Source organism: Kogia breviceps, chromosome 8 (assembly GCF_026419965.1).
Source record: "Kogia breviceps isolate mKogBre1 chromosome 8, mKogBre1 haplotype 1, whole genome shotgun sequence".
NCBI classification, from domain to species: Eukaryota; Metazoa; Chordata; class Mammalia; order Artiodactyla; family Physeteridae; genus Kogia; species Kogia breviceps.
The window spans coordinates 67,206,366-67,226,198 of NC_081317.1; the positions used below are offsets into that span (position 1 = coordinate 67,206,366).

Genomic DNA, 19,833 nt, shown 5'->3' on the forward strand with positions numbered 1-19,833 from the left:
TGGATAAAACATACCCTACCTCTCTTTTCTCCTGCTTCCTGTCTCCTGTGGATGCCTCCAAAGTCCCAACCCAAATGGAAGCCAGCTAAGAAGAGCCCAGGTGCTGTTTTCCAAAGAGGTCAGCTGCTGGGGTATAGAATAGGGCAAGGGAGGGAGGAGAATGGATATGAGGGGAGGCAAATAGAAGACCCAGATAGTCTACCTGTTTTGCCACCCAGTATTTATTCCTTCCCTTTGCTCAGATGGAGAGAAACACATCCCCTAAACATGAGAATCACAGAGTCCTACCAAGTACTATATTGCTTTGAGGTGACAGCAATACTCTGACCTAGAAACTAAATTATAATGTTTGTCTCCATCAATACTCTTCATCCAAGGAAACAGGGACAGGAAGGGCAGGGAAGAAATAATCAATTAACGTTTTATATACAGAGCTACAGTAGTCCCTGCCTCTATAGCTTGTTGCTAGGCTAAAATTGATAATCATAATTTTCTACTTCATTCACTTTTGTTTCCCTTGCCCTATATAGTATCTTAGTAGATTAGGATTTTTTGCCTGGTATGGTGATACAACACTTTAATTCCTGTATAGTCTGAAATTTAAGTGCTCCTGCCTTTATCAGGTTACTGTAGTTATCTAATGATCATTATTATTGCACATGGGAGTATTAAGGTATGCTCAGTGAGTCTTTGGGAGTCATGCACATTTCTCCTTGCCCTCATTGTATAGCTGCAACCCAATTTCCTCTTGGTAATTAGGATCAGTTATTCCAATTCCATCATCATGAGGAACCAAACTGATCAGGGGCAGTTTCAGCTTCCAATTCAATGGAGTTATGGCTGGGTCCTCTAGTGGAAGCATTTCTTCCTTTTGAACTAGGACTTCAAAGTATGATAATCTCAAGGTTGTAGAAATGGTGTGCTGGATATTTTCATTTGTCCTAGGTCTTTGTGCCTAGGAACCCCTACAGACTGTATGGACCTGGCTCCCCCATCTTCTGGCTTTCTTGTGGATCCAGCCAATGGAAGATCTCAGCAGAATATCAGAGCATGGAAGGACAGAAGGATGTATCTTTCTTTTCTACCCTATTCCCCACTTGGAGCTGAGGTGCTAGCAGTGGCTACAACTATAGGATCTTACCCTCCTGGTCCAAAGGTCAGCATCGACTGCTTTCCTCTCCTGAACAACATAGCTCCTGTTGGTAGCCCTCTTATACAGCCACAGCTATGGCTCTCACCTGGTTTTAGTAACTGCTCCCTTACCTTTGTCCCTTCAGACCTAGAGTTAGTAACAGGATCCCACTGTTGCTATTTACTACTGTTTATTTAATGTTAACTGTGTGCCAGACATGGTGCTACGTGCCTGAATATATTATCTCATTTACTCTTCACAATCCTATAAATTAGATGGCTTTAGTCCTATAGTAGAGATGACAAAAGTAAGTTTTGGAGAGGATGAAGAGTGACAGTGATAGAGCTGGAAATCAAATCAAATATAGTTGTGCTTATGCTAGAGTCCAAGCACTCAAATGCTATCATGTCAATTGTTATCCACTCTTAATGAGTCAAAGTTCCACATGGCTTTGCTTCTGTGGTGCCCCGGTCACTCTGGCAACAGGTCAGTGTGGTGGCAACAGGTCAGTGTGGTGTTCGCTCACATACAGAGCCTGGGGAAGGTTAGATCCCTTCTCCACAGATGTGACGGTCAGCCAGGGCTAAGGGCAGTGACCTTCCTCATTGACCTTCCTCAAGGCCAGAGCCTGGTGAAGTCCATGCTATTCTTCCAAGCCATTTAATAACAAAGAACAGAAAGTCAACAGTTCCTCAAGTATTCTCTCAATGAAGCTGGGAGAGAGGCTTGACTTACTCAAGATAGAAATTACTAGTGAGGTGAGAAGAAATGAATATCTCTCAGAGCAGAAGGGGAGAAAGATAGCTCTGTCAAAAAAAAAAAAAAAATTGATTTGGTAACTCTGGTCAGGTCTGCTCTTTTTCGTTTCCTGTCTTAATCTTTTTGCCACTTTAATGGTGGCAGCTCAACAGATGGAGTAGGCTGAGGCTCTAACAAATTAAATAAACTATGTCTGTGCTGAGATTCAAACGGGAAAAAAAGTCCACGCTCAACATAAACCTATTCTATAAGTAGAAAAACCCTTACAAATGTTTATAACTGTGGATTATGCTTAAGTGACAACCGCTCACGAGACACATTCTCTTCTAGAAACAAAGCCTGCAAGTGGTGGTTGACATTGTATGTGAAGAACTGTGAGGTGGCTCATTAAGCTCTATGGAGGTTTTAGCTCTGTGAGGGAGCATGGATTGCTCAGGCTCCTCGAGGGTAACTGACAAACCTCACTGAGGACTTTACGTGAGATTTCCATTATGCTTCTTCTGCCTCCCCTCAAAATTTGAGTCGCTGGATTTTGAATTTGCCTCTTTAACCTGCCCCTCCCAGGTTGTCAGGAAAGAAAACACCAGGCCTCCTCGGTCAGGCAAGCGGGCCCTTTAAGGAAGACGAAAGCTGCTTTGATAGGCTGGGGCTCGGAATCCCTGCCACGGCCAGCCAATCCCAAAGCTCTGAGGGGCGAAACCCGGTCCGTGCGGCGGTCTCGGACTCCGGCCTGTAGGCCTCTGCTTTGATCAGTGTCCCCGCACTTCCACTGCCCAGTGTCCAGTGAGTGAGCGCCGGCCGTGCGTGCCAGGCCGACCGCAGGCTGCTGGGGAGGGCGGGTCCGCGGGGCTGCGTCTGCGTCTGCGTCTGCCGGCGCCGAGCTCGGGGCCCCGGGCTTGCCGGGCCGCGCTGGGTGCCCTCTCCTCGTGAGGGCCCTTGGCTCTCCCGCTCCTAGTATCGCCAACCTCGTTTCAGAGGAACCGGTTCTAGTGCTAAAGACTCCAGACCTCTCCCCTGCCGTTGTATTTAAGCTGGGGGAAGTAGGCAGAGCGTTATCAACGGAAATCAGCATACCACTGCAGGAATTCCCAAGTTACTGTGATTGGGTCCAAGATGAGCGGGTGGAGTTATAAATTACAGAAAACTTACCTGAAGCTGTGAGTTCTCGGCTGGAATTTGCAGGGGAAATGGGCTAGTTGGAATGGAACCCAAAGACTTATTGAAAATGATTGTAATCATGCAACCAGTCAGAAATGTAGGTAGTTAATGTGTCATTCGATCAGGAAATGAGTCAGCACAGAAACTTGGATGACAGAGGTTATGGGTCATGGAATTATCCTTTTTTTTTCTTTTTAAAGTAAAATCAAATCCTAGTTCCTAGATGCAACCTGAGAAGGGCTGCCTGGAACTTGCGGTCCCAACACTTCTTCCTCAGAAATACCCATGCCTATTGTAATCTGTAGCACAGCTGAGGCAGTGTTGGAGCATTAAAGAGTCCTTTCTAAGGTCTCAGGAGTAACTGAAGGAAAAATGAAGGCAGAAAGGACCCAAATCAGCATTCTTAGCCCTCTGACACACGCTGGTGTCAAAGTTGTAAGTAGCAAGGCGTTTGTCACCAATGACAAAGTGTTAGCATTTTTGAAAGAATCACCTTAAACAATTTGGTGAATTCAAAGTTACTCCTATTGCAAGGTCACTCTGTTTATTTTCTGATATATATTTTGTGAGTGGGAGAGTGAAAGCTGAGAGTATTCTGGACACCCTAAGGAACCTCCCAGACTTTGGAAAATGGCTTTCTTAGGGTGGGAAAAGAAGGAGAAGAAGGTTGAAAATACCGAATTCCAAGGCACAGTTCACAAGGTGTGGTGCACTCATTTTCAGGTGTGGCCTCCTTTGGGAACCAAGGGAAAGCTCTTCTTCCTGCTTGGTTTCTACCTTTAACCCGTGGGAATATACCCTGATACATTGAAACTACAATCCAGACCCAAGAGAGCAAGGCCAAGAAAAAAGCAAGGCACAGTTCACAAGGTGTGGTGCACTCATTTTCAGGTGTGGCCTCCTTTGGGAACCAAGGGAAAGCTCTTCTTCCTGCTTGGTTTCTACCTTTAACCCGTGGGAATATACCCTGATACATCGAAACTACAATCCAGGCCCAAGAGAGCAAGGCCAAGAAAAAGGTAAGCCTAAGTCCTAACTTTCCAGATAGTTTCTCTCCCCTGGATGACTGACATGAGGATTGTCACTCCACTTCAGGGGAGAGTCCACCCCCTTATAAATAGGAGCACTCAAAGGGACATAACTCTGACATACAGGGTGTGTGTGTGTGTGTGTGTGTAAATGGGATTAGAGGACAGCTGTTTTCCTACACACAAAAGAAAAATAAGGAATGGCAACTGCCTGAGCCACACTTTCTCTTGTATCACTCATGCTTTCTTCACATTTGTGGGAAAGAGACACCTTGGTGACTGCCAAAATGGATAATATATTGCTTCTGCCTTCAGGCAAGTTCTGCTCTGCTGCTGGAGACAGTGGACTTGGGGCTGTCAAATCTGGAGACAGCAGAGAACTTCTGCTAGATCTGCCTACCCTTACTGGGTGACTCTGCCTCTGGTCACTCACAGGATGGAGTAGGGCAGTGGCTGAGGGGTGGGGTGGGTAGGGAAATCTCATGACCTCCCAGGCCTGTTCAGAACTCTGCCTCTCCTCCTCTGGCTCAGCCTCCTGTGCCTAGCATTGAAGCTGACTCTGGATCGGAGACCCCTATAAATCCAGGGTGCATTTCTGGCCAAAATACAGGGAAGCCACTGAAGTCTGGCTTGTAGTATACACTCACTTGGAGCCCCAATAGCAGGGATAACCCATTGCATCTGGCATGAAATATCCTCCCTCTCCCACCATCTTCTCACCAGTTAGCTAGAACCCAAGATTTTCTGCTGAGGCTATGGAAAATAGGAACTCTGTCCGGGCTTCCCACAGAATATTGTGAATTCTGGGTAGAAAGCATTAGGAATGGCCACTCTGACCTGATGTTCACAAAGTGCTCAACAGCCTACCAAAGAGAATTAGCAACATCATTGAAGAGGGTAGAGTAGTCGTAACTTCCCTGAGTTCTGCAGTCTTCTGAAGGTAGAATCAACAACTAACTGAGGTCTTCTGTACCTACCCACCCAATTGACTTAAGAACAGAAATTGGAGTTCTGGACCATCTAGAATTGCCAGCCCATTTAAGAACTTCTTAAGTAAGATAAATAAGATAGACGATACCATGTATTCATTTAAAATTTGTGTTTCCCAGAACATTTAAGTATCCTTAGGTTTTCCCCCTTTTGAGAACTTCAGTAGTAGCTTAAGAAGAAAAAAGTGAGGATAGAGGAGGATGGCGAAGAGATGTTAGCAGTGGGTGGATGGAAAGAGCAATTGGGTAGGGCTTATAGGAAGACTATTGATATAGTAACCTTGAGATACCTGAAACATCCTAAAATACAAATGCAAGGAGCACAGAGAAATCGGTCTTCAAGGTGTACAATGCATCTTCTAAATCACTCCTCCTCAGAAGCAGAGGTTCTGTCATCCATCTTTACAGAAGGTAAGAGGGTGGATGGTATTCACCCTGCCCCTCCTAAAAATGAGAGGTGTTTTTTTGTTTGTTTGTTTTTAAGTGCTCAGTTCTTCAGGATATACAGTGGGAAGAAAAAATCAGGAAACATGAAGCTATAGAGCAGGAAAAGATTTTGGAAATCATCCAGTTCAATCAGCTGTTCTTATGTAAGTAAATGATGGCCAGACTAGTTGTTTGTTCAAGATCAGACAGCTAGTTAGGAGCAAAGACTAGTGTCCATACTGTGTTCCCAGGTCAGAAAATTTTCTTTTTTTATTTTGTCTTAAGCTCATGGTAGCCTGAAAACAGAGCATATGAGGATGCATGTAGAATATATTGTTTTAAACTTTGCTTTTTTACATTTTAGGTCAAGATGGGGTTTATATTTTCAAAATCTATAAATGAGAACATGAAAAGCCAGCAGGAGTTCATGCTTATGAATGCCCGACTTCAGGTACATTTTAATTTTTTTAATTAAAAAAAATTTTATTTATTTTTGGCAGCATTGGGCCTTTGTTGCTGCACATTGGCTTTCTCTAGTTGCAGAGAGCAGGGGCTAGTCTTCATTGCAGAGCACGGGCTCTAGGAGCATGGGCTTCAGTAGTTGTGGCACACGGGCTCAGTAGTTGTGGCTCACGGGCTCTAGAGCACAGGTTCAGTTGTTGTGGCGCATGGGTTTAGCTGCTCCACGGCATGTGGGATATTCCTGGACCAGGGCTTGAACCCGAGTTCCCTGCATTGGCAGGCGGTTTCTTAACCACTGTGTCACCAGGGAAGTCCTTCAGATACATTTTTAGATAATTAAGCTTTTATGTTGTTACAGTGGTTAAAGTTTCTGTCACATGTGCTCCGCACTGTGTTCTCCTTAACCCCCCAAAAGGTAAAATGCCCTCGGTGCTCTACCCTCAAAGCCAAGATGAAATGGACTACTAATTATCTGGTGAATGGGCTTGTTTAAATCTCTAATCTAGATATCTAATATAAAAATTTCCATACTGCAGGAAGAGATAACTGCTTAGAGTGTATGGTAGAATAATGCCCCTCCTCTACCCTGCCAAAAAGACATCTGCATCCTGATCCCTGTGAATATGTTACCTTACATGGCAAAAGGGACTTTACAATGTGATTAAGCTGAGGAGTTTGAATTGGGGGAGACCCTGGATTATCCTGGTTTATCTGGATGGGCCCAGTGTAATCATAAGGGTCCTTATAAGGGAAAGAGGGAGGCAAGAGGGTCAGAGTCAGAGAGAGAGATTTGAAGATGCTATGCTGATGACTTTGAAGATGGAGTAAAAGGGCCATGAACCAAAAGATTCAGGCAACCTCTAGAAACTGGAAAAGGGAAGGATACAGATTCTCCCCTAGAGCCTCCAGAGGGAATGCAGTCCCTCCAGTCCATTCTGGACTTCTGTCCTCCAGAACTGTAAGGTAATCAATTTGTGTTGTTTTAAGCCACCAAGTCTGATAACTTGCTATAGCAGCAATAGGAAATTTTAATACAGTGTGAACATTCGACATTGGATTTATACAGTGGCGGGATAAAAAGATCAAAGCGAAGTAGAAGATTGTCTAAAGCCTAATATAGGTTATCAAAAGGTATTTTAAAATGTTGTACATCAATCAAGTATTAAAAGTTTGAAATTATTTTCCTAAGACATCTAACAAAGATATCTAGGCCTCTGTGGTTCATTATGGCCCTGGGAGTAGTCCTATTGTGAGACATATAGTTAGTGGTTAAAAGTGAGGACCAAAGCCAGGCAGCCTGGGTTTGAATCCTAGTTCCACCTCCTGACTAACTGTGTGGCTTGTGCTTCAGTCTCCTAACCTGTAAACTGGAGGTTATAGTATCACCCTCAGAGGGTTGCTATGAGGAGTAAAGATGACGGTATACAGAGAGTGTGTAGAACAACGCCTCAGGTCTTTTGAACAATGTCTCTCACTCTATAAGCATTAGTTGTTGCTGTTATTATTGCTTTTAAAGAGTGATAAGACTGTCTTGTACAGGATAAAGATCTTTTAGGGGGAATGGAACTGTTGAAAGAATAGGCAATTGAATTGTTTAACAGAACAAAGTGACCTAGAGGAGACCAAACATTAGGTTTATGAACCAGCAAAGTATGTCACATACTCAGAGAGTCCTTGTCCAAGACCTCTGGAAACTACAGGGCTTTTACTTTTATGTCAGAAGTCAGGGTCTGTGAAGGGTTTGGGATTTTACCCTACTTGCAAGCTAAGAGATTAGCTTATTACTATCCCATGGATGCTGGCAGAACACAGGAGACACCTACATCAGACAGAGGACTTTGTTACTCACAGCACAGCAAGAGCATAAGCATGAGGTTTGTGTCAATTCCCCATGCCTCTCAAGTCTCACAGAGGTGACAAAGATGGGTTCACATGGGTGCTGTGCACTCAGTGGGTTGTGGCACCCTTGAACTTGGGGAATCTGCTGCTTTTCTAGTTAATGAGGAGCTGCTGGAGTTGAGGTGGGGAGAACTTTAACTCCTTCCTCAAGGTTGTTCCTTGCAAACACAACCTCAAGAAATGGCCTGAATAAACAGCAGTCTGGGCCTTGCATTCTTGGCTTACCTAGAATGTGGGGGGGGGGACCTTCAGGGACCATGGCAGATTGCCCCCTCAGTGCAATTGACCAGAGTTTTGAGAACAGCCTTGACTTCTGTCCACTGATCCCAGCGACCATTATAGCTGGTGCTGAGGGTCAAACTGGCCGTAACACTATCAGCACCATTAGTTTTCAGCTTAGCTGAACCAAAGGTGAACTAGGCCCAGGAATTTAAGACAGTCTCTGTGAATCCAAGGGCCTTCTGAGCCAGTAGCTTTGCTTCAGGTGGCAGAGTCGGGGATAAAGTTTTCACCAAAGGGTAGCTACTTCTCCTTTATGCAAAACTGAGATGACACCAGGGCCAGTCTAGGCACATCCTCAAATACATTATTTTCATTTGACCAGCAAATGGATGCTTTCCTTGTAGTTGTCATTTCCTAGCTGACCCACCCAAAAATGGGGATGTCAGGCCTGAGTCACAAATTCTCCAGGGGTTAGGTGTTCATTTTTAACAGGAGCTCAGTAATTGGCCAATAACTGCCTCCCCATTTTGAAAGGGGTCTGTTATGGGTTTGTGCCCCATCCTCCCCACCAATTCATATGTTAAAGTCCAAACCCCCACTACCTCAGAATGTGACCTTATTTGGAGATAGAGTCTCTACAGAGGTAATCAAGTTAAAATGAGGTCATTAGGATGGGCCCTAATCCAATACGACTTATGTCCTTAAAAAATTTGGACAGAGAGACATGCATACAGGGAGAATGTCATGTGAATATGAAGACACCATCTACAGGCCAGGAAGAGAGTCCTGAAACAGAGCCTTCCTTCACAGCCCTCACAAGCAACCAACCCTGCTGACACCCTAACTTTGGACTTCCAGCCTCCAAAACTGAGACAATATATTTCTGTTGCTTAAGCCACCCAGTTTGTGGTACTTTGTTATGGCAGCCCCAGAAAACTAATACAGGATGTATCTGGTGCCTGTGTCCAGCGTGTGGCGCTGCTGTACTGGGCAATGGCCTCTAGAGATGGCTGTGATTTTCTCTTTTTCGCCCTGGGGTTCTATATTGTTTCTGTTGGGCCACTTGGAAGGGGTAAGAGAATCCCTGAATGGGAGAATGTCCTCTCATCACTATGAATGTTTACAGTAAAAGCAAGTAACAGAATATATTATATATTTATATTCAGGGGACACAACTGCAGTACATTGAATCAGCTGAATGTTCTTTAACTTCCCTTTTCACTGCAAACTGCTCAAACCCTATCAGTTGAATTTTGCTCTATGGGAACACAGATCAAAGATATTAACATAGGGCTTCCCTGGTGGCGCAGTGGTTGAGAGTCCACCTGCTGATGCAGGGGACACGGGTTCGTGCCCCGGTCTGGGAAGATCCCACATGCCGCGGACCGGCTGGGCCTGGGAGCCATGGCCGCTGAGCCTGCGCGTCCGGAGCCTGTGCTCCGCAATGGGAAAGGCCACAGCAGTGAGAGGCCCGCGTACCACAAAAAAAAAAAAAAAAAAAAAAAAGATATTAACATAGGTGCTTCAGGGGTTATCATGATAGTTTCAGGAGATTAGGCTGTTTCCCAGCTGGGGGAGATAGAGAATACAAATGTGTATTTGCCCTTTGGTTTCTCATCCCAGAATTGGTATTACTTCCTCCCCTGGGCTCCCCTGGCCTCTGGAGAGCATTGGGGCTCAGAGGCATCATTCTTTTAGCCAACACTGGTGCCACTGCTCTTCCCTGTATCCTCAGCACTTTGGACCACCCTGGCACTTAGCACATCTTCCCTGCATGGGACCAAGTAGACATGGGTGCCCACATCCAACAAAGCTATAAACATTGAGTTCCTCCTCTCCCCTCCCTGAAATTCCCTGGCACACTCAGTCTTCTTCCCTAGAGCAGTTCAAGTTGGAGGAGTGGAGGAGGGAAAGAGCAGCTCAGTGCCAGTTAGCAAGGGTTTGAATTTACTCTGTTTCAAAGGGCCTCCCGTTGCTGGACTCAACAAATAAATTTCTAACGTATTTAGTCTATGCAAGGTTCTATATCTTCATTGCTAACACCATTATTTCAGCTTTGGGGAACCCTTGACCCATCAGCCAACGCCACATTGCATGACTTTTGGCTGGGGTGTGGGGCTTGCTGCCCCATTGATGTCATGAAAACATCCTTTCCTTCTCCCACTCCAGAGGAGAATGTGCCACAACCAAAGCACCATCTGGGAGTCTTGTTTGGACCCTACCTTTTGTTTCTCAGCCTCATTTAGCACATAAGATAGTGAGAGATCTTCACTCTACCCTCCTACTTTCACCACCACCTATGCAAAAGCATTTACTTCCAGATCTCAGGGAGCCTTCTGATATCTTCTAACCTGACCAACAAGGGCCCTCTTCCAGAACGCCATCTCTATCAATACCTTATCCTTGTCACCCAAATTGGCAGGCTGCATGAAGGGTCTGGGATTTTACCCTACTTGCAAATTAACAAGTTAGCCTGTTACTGTTTCACATATGCTGGTAGAAGATTTTGTTACTCACAGCACAACAAGGAGCATAAGCATGGTGTTGCTGCCAGTTTTCTACGCACTCCAAGTCCCGTGGAGGTGATGGAGGTGGGCCTAGTTCTATGCTTAGGTGGATGCCTGGGTTTGTGACATAGGTGAGGAACAGTGAGCTTATAGAATCTATCACTTTTGTCATGAATGGTGAGCAAGGCTGCTCTTTGACTGGGAAGAGATGTTACTTCATCCCTCAAAGTTGCTTACTGCAAATGCAACCCTGACAAATGGCCTGGGCAGAGTAGTCAGGGCCTGCATCCTTGGCCTACTCAGCAAGAATGCTTAGGGCCCATGGCAGATTGATTCTTCCAACACATGTGTTGGTTAAGATGATTAGTTTTTCCTTGTCGACTAAGATATATTTTGTTATTTATCTTTTAATTTCAAGGAAGAATGACAAAAAGAATATAGATCAATACAGTTGAAGCAGCCTTCCAACCCTAAATCTGCTTGAGTTCTCATCCTAACTGGGGCAGCCAAGGGAGAAACATACTCATCTGTAACAGTTTTGGAAGACTGGGCTGGTCCTTGAATGTTCCTCATTTAAAGAAACTAAACATCTAGCATCATTTTAAGGCTTAGAGCTATTCTTATATATATATATATATATATATATATATATATATAAGAAATATCATGAAATATTTTATATATACAAGAGAATATATTTATAAATTATGAAGCATAATAAAATGAACACCAATGAACCCATCACTAAATTGAAGAATTATGTTATCACAATACCCCTGAAGTTACATATGGGTTCCTCCCTATATGCTGAATGAACCCAAACAGCTAAACCTGGGCTGGAATGTCCCAGAGTTCCTAGAACTAAGCATGACTCTGAAAATGGAAGGAATGGCTCCTGGGGTGGGAGATGGCATGTCAGTTCTTCAAAGGGGCGGTTTAAAAAAACCTCAGTTGAAACACCAGGCCTACTAATATCTCTAGCCTGTGATGGCATGTCTTTTGGCTCTTTTCCTATTTGATGGCACTTCATTAAAAAGGATAAATAGAAGCAATAAAGCAAAACATTTATTAAAAAGAAGCCTAATAACTATAATCCTTTTCCTAGTGTTTTTTTTTTAAGTTCTATTTTTCTTTTTTGGTAAAAAAAGATAAATCATAACTTGATAATTCCATATTATTGGTGCTTATCTTTCAGAAGAAAGGACCAGAATTAGAGATTCAGCTACATCTTATACCAGTGGCCAGGTTCCCGCCTCTGGCTGTATATTCAATTCAGAGGGGCTTTTGAATGTACAGGTCCCACCCCAGACCAATCAGATCTCTTCATGGCCAGACATGTAGTTGCCTTAAGCTCTCCAGGGGACTATACAATGCACAGCCTGGGTTGAGAACCTTTGCCCTTTCCTTTTGCTACATAAGTGTAATTGGTGATTGGCAGTGATTTAATATAGCATATATTGGAGATAAACCCAAATAAGTTTTCAATATAGGTAAGTTAATCATGAAATTAAATCAATCACTGGAGTCTGGTTAATAAAAATTTATAAAAGGCTTCAAATCAAAATGTTTTGTTGTTTTTTTTTTTTTTTTTTTGCGGTACGCAGGCCTCTCACTGTTGTGGCCTCTCCCGTTGCAGAGCACAGGCTCTGGACGCACAGGCTCAGCGGCCATGGCTAACGGGCCTAGCCGCTCTGCGGCATGTGGGATCTTCCCGGACCGGGGCATGAACCTGTGTCCCCTGCATTGGCAGGAGGACTCTCAACCACTGCGCCACCAGGGAAGCCCAAAATGGTTTCTTTTTCATTAACAAGTTGGTTTCAGATGAGCTAGAGGGGATTCATACTACTCAGTATAATAATGTTTTCAGATCATCAGCAAAAGTCAGTTTCTCACTGCTCTGTCTAGCCTCTGTTACTGAGGATGGTGGATGGATGGCTGTAGTCATTAATAGCCAAGTATCAGTCAGGTAAAAATGAATACTTCTTTAAAAATGCCACTAGATGGCACACCTAAACCAATTTTATATGACCTAAGTGGCCAGAAAAGCATTTTGATGTTATAAAATAGGATAGAAACTGGAAGTATAAAGCAGAAAAAATGAGGGAGGATTCCATGGGTTTTTGCTGTGCTGTAGTGCTTTGTAGGAAAAGCAGTCATGGTCCATGTATAAGATTAGTAGGGTAGCCATGGCCGCTGAGCCTGCGCATCTGGAGCCTGTGCCTGTGCTCCACAACAGGAGAGGCCACAACAGTGAGAGGCCCACGTACCGCAAAAAAAAAAAAAAAAAAAAAAAAAAAAAAATTAGTAGGTCAGTTTATTCATTGTTCACTATGATCAGCCAACAAACTAATGACTTAAAAAAACACATGAGGGCTTCCCTCGTGGTGCAGTGGTTGAGAATCAGCCTGCCAATGCAGGGGACACGGGTTCAAGCCCTGGTCTGGGAAGATCCCACATGCCGCGGAGCAACTAAGCCCGTGTACCACAACTACTGAGCCTGTGTTCTGGAGCCCACAAGCCACAACTACTGAGCCTACATGCCACAACTGTTGAAGCCCGCACGCCTGGAGCCGGTGCTCTGCAACAAGAGAAGCCACCACAATAAGAGGCCCGCACACCACAACGAAGAGCGCCCCTGGCTCGCCGCAATTAGAGAAAGAGCAAGCCTTTGACCTGTAAGTCTATGTAGTGTTTGGTGTTAAGAAAATGAGGTATAGTTATAAACCAAAAATACAGTTATTTAATATATATGAAATAATGTGCTACATGCTAAGCAGGATTCAGACGTGTATAAGGTGCGGGCTCTATATTCAAGGAACTTCTCATCTTATTTGGTGGGAAGAAGGTGAGGTATGCTGCAAATAACCAGATGTTTGTGGTATGAATGTGGCAGGTAGAATAATGACCCCCTAAAGATGTCCACACCCTAATCCCTGAAACCTGTGACTATATTACCTTATATAGCAAACAGACTTAGCAGATGTGACTGAGGGAACAGGCAGGCCTTGAGATGAGAAAATTATCCTTGATTATCAATGTGGACCCAATCTAAACACACGAATTCTTTTTTTTTTTTTTTTTTTTTTTTTTTTTTTTTTTTTTGCGGTACGCGGGCCTCTCACTGTTGCGGCCTCTCGCGTTGCGGAGCACAGGCTCCGGACGCGCAGGCTCAGCGGCCATGGCTCACGGGCCCAGCCGCTCCGCGGCATGTGGGATCTTCCCGGACCAGGGCATGAACCCGCGTCCCCTGCATCGGCAGGCGGACTCTCAACCACTGCGCCACCAGGGAAGCCCCACACGAATTCTTAAAGTAGAGAGTTAAAGACAAAAGAGTCAGAGAGATGTGATGTTGCTGGCTTTGAAGATGGAGGAAGGCACCCCCAACCAAGGAATGCAGGTGGCCTCTAGAAGCTGGAAAATGCTAGGAAACAGATTCTCCCCTAGACTCTCCAGAAAGGAACACAGCCCTGCAGACATCTTGATTTTAGGCCATTCAGACCTGTGTTGGACTTCCAATGTCCAGAAGTACAAGATAATAATCTGTGTTGTTTTAAGCCACTAAGATGCTAATATTTTGTCTATACAGCTGTATATGTTAGGGTTATTTTTACAACATAAAATACAGTGTAGACTCAATAAATGCTTTTTCATTTAAAAAGTAAAACAGCAAATAACTTATGAGAACTTGAAATTGCTTAAACCCCCATAACTCCCAACATCTATAATTCTTGTGCCCTCCCATCTGTTTTTTTGAGGTGAAAGCTGTACCAACATCTTCGAATAAAAAGGGCTTGATGTTGTGAGGAAAGCAAGAAAGTACAGTGTTTGCTTTGTATAGAGCCTTGTGGCGACAAGGAACCCAAAATGTAGAGTAGGTAGTGAAGAGGAGAGGAAAGCAGCTAACCCCATCTATAGCAAAAAGATGACCAAGTGGGAGTTGGCTCAAGAACTAGAAGTGTCAGGAGACTTAACTAGGAAGTGCCTTGGAAAAAAAGCAGCATGATCAATACAAGTTCACCTATAGTGGGAGCTACAAGGAAGGCTACAACAGCTTAATTCTTGTGCCTGGATTCACAACTGTCTTCAGCTTACCCCTCTGAAACTCATTTCTGCCTATGTCCCCATCCTGGTTACCTGCTCTTAGCCTCCCTCTTCTGAGATTCTTTTTTTAAAAAATTGTGGTAAAATACACATAATATAAAATTCACGTTTTTAAAGTGTGCAATTCAGTGACATTTAGTACATTTACAGTGTTGTGCAACCATCACCACTATTTAATTCCATAGCATTTCCATCACCCCAAAAGGAAACCCCATACCCATTAAGCAATCACTCCTCATTCCCCCTCCTCTCAGACCCTGGCAACCACTAATCTGCTTTCTGTCTATATGGATTTGCCTGTTCTGGACATTTCATACAAATGGAATCATACAATATGTGGTCTTTTTTGTGTCTGGCTTATTTCAATTAGCATAAACTTTCCAAAGTCCATCTGTGTTGTAGAATGAATCAGTATTTCATTCCCATTCATAGGTAAATAACATACCATTGTATTACTATACAACATTTTCTTTATCCATTCATTGGTTTAAGAACATTAAGATTGTTTCCACTTTGGGCTATTTCCCACTTTGGGAATACTGCTGCTATGGGAATTCTTGTACAGGTTTTTGTTTAAAAACTTGCTTTTCAATTCTTTTTGAGTATATATACCTAGGAGTAGAATTGCTAGATCGTATGATAATTTTGTTTAGTTTATTCAGGAACCACTAAATGTTTCCCACAGTGGCTTTACCATTTTACATTCCTACAACAATGTATGAGGGTTACCATTTCTCCAACATTCTCACCAATCATGTTATTTTCATTTTTTGTTTGTTTGTTTTTAAATTCTAGCCATTCTAAGTGGGTTTACAGTGGTATCTTATTGTAGTTTTGATTTGAATTTCCATAATGACTAATAATAACATTAAACATTTTTCATGTGCTTTTTGGCCATTTGCATATCTTCTTTGGAGAAATATCTCTTCTAGTCCTTTGCTTATTTCTAAATTGGGTTGTTTGTCTTTTCCTTGTTGAGTTGTAAGAGTTCCTTATATATTTTGGATACTAGATCCTTATCAGATATAAGATTTGCAAATATTTTCTCCCATTCTGTGAGTTGTCTTTTTCTCTCTTGACAGTGTCCTTGATGCATGTGAGTTTTTACTTTCTATGAAGTCCAATTATTTTTTCTTTTGTTGCTTATGCTTTTGGTATCATATCTGAGAAAGTATTGCCAAATCCAGGATCATTAAGATTGTACCTATGTTTTATTCTAAGAGTTTTATGGTTTCAGCTTTTATATTTAAGTTTTTGATCCACTTTGAGTTCATTTTTGTATATGAAGTGAAGTAAGGGTCCATTTTCATTTTTTTGAATATGAATACCCAGTTATCTCAGTACGATGTTCATTCTTTATGAACATGAAGTTAGACATTGCACAGTAAAGATTAGGAATCACATAGTAAGTCTGTTACTGACGCAGATGAAGAAGCTGTTCACCTGGGTCAGGCCCTCTGAAATGAGCATCTTGACTTCTTGTTAGTGGCCTTCAAGTGCCTGAACTTCAAGATGGTAGTAACCTGCTAGTGTCTTTCTTTACCAAAGTTGGAACAAATGGAAATAAGTTAATTTAACTATATTATGAAGGATTGGGTCTAAATGCAAAGAATATACTTAATGAATTTCCTGACTTTTAAAGAGACTTCTAAAAATGTTAAGAAAGTGTCTTTAAGTGTGGGACAAGATATTAATTAATATGTCTGGAATCACTTAGAGGAGTTAATAAAAACACTAAAATTTCTTGTATATTGTCTATGTTGAGAAATGGTAGGAAATAAAAGTAAAATAATTAAGAAAAGTCATTGGTAATAGGTCAAACCCCCAAGTTGAGCCTTTGCTGCCTAGCCCTTCCATGCTGACAAGTTGGTCCAGGACCCTTCCCACACTCAATTCTCCAAGGGGGACATTGGTTTTAAGTTTGTTCATAAACTTAAATGAGATCAATAAATCCAGTTATAGATGATCAGAAAGCTTTTCCTTTTAGTTTCCTCCCTCAGCTACAATTCTATTTTCATAAATCTAATCAGAGTCAATTTTAATTTATTTTTAGTTCTTCATTGCTTGAGCAAGCAGGGGATGGAGGGTTACTTTACTTATTCATTAACTTCGAGCATTTACTGAATGCCTAGTATGTAAGAGTTTTGTGCCCAAAACTATTAATTAAAAATGATCCTATGGTTTTAATAATTATCTTCACTTTCCTCTGTAAATCATCATAATATGTACATAATGTGTACACACATACACACTCACTTCATCTTATTTTGAAAAGAATGTAAAGTAGGCTTGCTGTTTAAATCTTTAGACTTCTCATATGTGCCTTGTTTCTACTTCATTTTCTTCCTTAAGATATCTGACAATATAGGGCAGCAGGGGGAGAAGGATTTTAGAGAGAAAAAATAGCCCCATAAACATCCTTAATATACAATTAATAAAAGGGAACAAGCTTAAGTGTCATTATTCTTGAATAAATTTACTAAAATGCAGAATAATAGTGAATCCAGATTTTAAGAAATGTTTTAGTTTGAAATAATTTTATATTTGCAGAAAAGTTGCTAAACTAGTAGAGAGTTCACATATACCCTTTGTTTAGCTTTAATATTAACAATTTACAAAATTATAGTAATGATCAAAACCAGGAAATTAACATCAGCACAATACTGTTAACTAAATTACTGATCTTTCTGAAATTTCACCAGTTTTCCTCCTAATATTCCTTTTTTGTTCCAGGGATCCAAGATCTCACATTGCATTAAACTGTTGTTTCTTCTTAGTCTCCTTTGATCTGTGACAGTTCCTCATTCTTTCCTTGGCTTTCATGATAAGTACTTTTGATAAGTACTGGTTATTTAGTGTAATTTCTCTCACTTTGGGTTTTTCCAGTGTTTTCTCATGACTAGATTGAGGTTGTGCATTTTTTACATATTATTCTTAAACCACAGGATGCTGTTACGTCTCTCTCATTACATCATACCAGAGGATACTGTTGGTATAACTTATTACTAGTGATGTTAACCTTGGTCACTTGGTTAAGGTGGTGTCCACCAAGTTTCTCTACTGTAAAGTTACTATTTTTATTATTGATAAATATATTTGAGGAGATATGTTGAGACTGTTAATATCTTGATTCTCATTCAACTTTTGCCCACTGATTTTAGCATCCATTGGTGGGATCTTATATGAAACAATTATTACTGTGGTAATTTTTGCCTAATGGTAATTTTTGTATTTCCTTCATTCCATTTATATTTGTTCATTGGAATAGCTGTCTCTTCTCCATGTATTTATTTATTCAGTTATTTATATCAATATGGACACCTGGGCCTATTATTCTGTGGGTTATAATTTAGTACCATCATTATTTATTTTATGGCCTAAGTTGTTTTGCCTATTGGGAATTCCTTCCAGTTGTTTCCCTATGTCCCTTTGACATATCCTATCCTTTTTTGCTCATTTTCTGTATCATAAGTTATTTCATATATATTGCCCAGGCCTGGAATTAATCACTCATTCAAGGAGTCCTAGTTTTTTAATTAGAGAATGGTATTTAGAAATCAAGATCTGGGCTCTAAGCGTGCTTATTGCTATGGCCACTGTTCCTAGATCCTTTCAGCAAAGACATGTACTTATATACTAACTCATGTATATACACAGACTTATACATAGAAGTATTTCATACTATAAACCATGAGTTCATACTGATACCTCTAATTCCAGTGCATTATAATGTTTCATTCTGGCCTTTTTCTTTATTTTTAAGTTCTTTCTCAGACAATGAAAAACCTGGCTCTCATTTTCTACAATATATTCACTTCAATCCTAGTAGAAACAAGAAACAGTTACAGGATTGCCAATATATACTAACCAGCATACATTATTTGTATGTTCTTTTCCCTTTTATACTATCAATTCATAATACTGTTTTCCTATAAATTAGGGTAGTTCTTCCTGGGCTACTTCAGGGTGGTAATTTCATTTGCAATACAGTTATGCTTTGTATTCTCTACATATCCTGTTTGAGTTTAGTTACAGGGTGGGGGAGTATATGAAACAAAACTATGTTCTCTTCCTCATTTTTTAACAGTTACATAATGCTCCATTGTGTGAATATATCATTTATTCAAATGATGTATGGGCACTCTATTAGTTTCCTATTGCTATGACAAATTATCACAACACAAAATAATTATCTTACAGTTCTGGATGCCAGAAGTTTGAAATGGGTCTCACTGGAAGAAAGTCAAGCTGTCAGCAGGGCTGCATTCCTTCTAGAGGGTCTAGGGGAGAATCCCTCTCCTTGCCTTTTCCAGTTTCTAGAGGCTGTCCAAATTTCTTGGCTCATGTCTCCTTCTTCACTCTTTAAGCCAGAAGTGTAGCATCTTCATCTGTCTCTAACTCTGACTCTCTTGCCTCTATCTTTCACTTATGAGGACCCTTGCGATTACATTGGGCCCACCTGGATAATCCAGGCTAATCTCTGCATCTCAGATTCCTTAACTAATCATATCTGCATAGTCCCCTTTGCCATGTAATATATTCATGGATTCTGGGGATTAGGACATGGACTTCTCTTGGGCGGAGGCATTATTCTGCCTACCACAGGTACTTAGGTTATTTCCAATATTTTGCTGTTACAAATAGTCCTTCAATGAATAACCTTGTGCTTTTACATTTTTGTGCTGTTGGAGGTATACCTTCAGGGTAGAATTCTAGAAGTGGGATTGCTAGGTCAAAGGCACGTGCCTTGTAGTTTTGTTAGGTATTGCCACATTTCCCTTCAGATAGGTTGTACTAATTTGAGAGTGCCTGTTTTCCCAAAGTCTCCCCAGCAGAATATGTACTTGCTTTTTAATTTTTGCCAATCTGACAGGCAAGAAATGGTATCTCAGTCTTGCTTTAATTTGCATTTCTTTAATTATGAGTAAACTTGAACATTTTCTCACATGTTTGAGGGCCATTTATATACCTTGTTTTTGTGAATTGTCTGTTTATTGAGTTTCTGTCCCTTGTCTCAACTTTTAAGAGTTCTTTATACACTGGAGGTATTGATCTCTTGCCTGTGGAATATATTGCAAATATTTTCTCGCAGGTTATCATTCGTCTTTGTTTATGATGGTTTTCTTTTTTTGCCATGAAAAAATTTAAAA

General features: G+C 41.5%; 2 protein-coding genes across 5 annotated transcripts in view; one reads left to right on the forward strand and one right to left on the reverse strand.

Annotated features, from left to right (window-relative positions):
- The window catches only part of CD274 (CD274 molecule), a 34,248-nt gene extending 31,191 nt beyond the window's left edge, over positions 1-3,057 (reverse strand). For all 3 annotated transcript variants that reach the window (XM_067041581.1, XM_067041580.1, XM_059071917.2), the window contains exon 1: positions 3,041-3,057. The gene's annotated coding sequence lies outside the window, so the exon portion shown is untranslated. The remainder of the gene's footprint in view (positions 1-3,040) is intronic.
- PLGRKT (plasminogen receptor with a C-terminal lysine) overlaps positions 2,588-19,833 on the forward strand; it is a 46,625-nt gene continuing 29,379 nt past the window's right edge. Inside the window, exons 1-4 of one of the 2 annotated variants that reach the window (XM_059071933.2) lie at positions 2,588-2,674; positions 3,773-4,068; positions 5,551-5,656; positions 5,857-5,943. In XM_059071933.2, the coding sequence (XP_058927916.1) occupies positions 5,863-5,943 (81 nt within the window). In that variant the 5' untranslated portion in view covers positions 2,588-2,674; positions 3,773-4,068; positions 5,551-5,656; positions 5,857-5,862. Of the gene's footprint in view, positions 3,049-3,772; positions 4,069-5,550; positions 5,657-5,856; positions 5,944-19,833 lie in introns of both variants that reach the window. The other variant, XM_059071932.2, reaches the window with a different exon arrangement.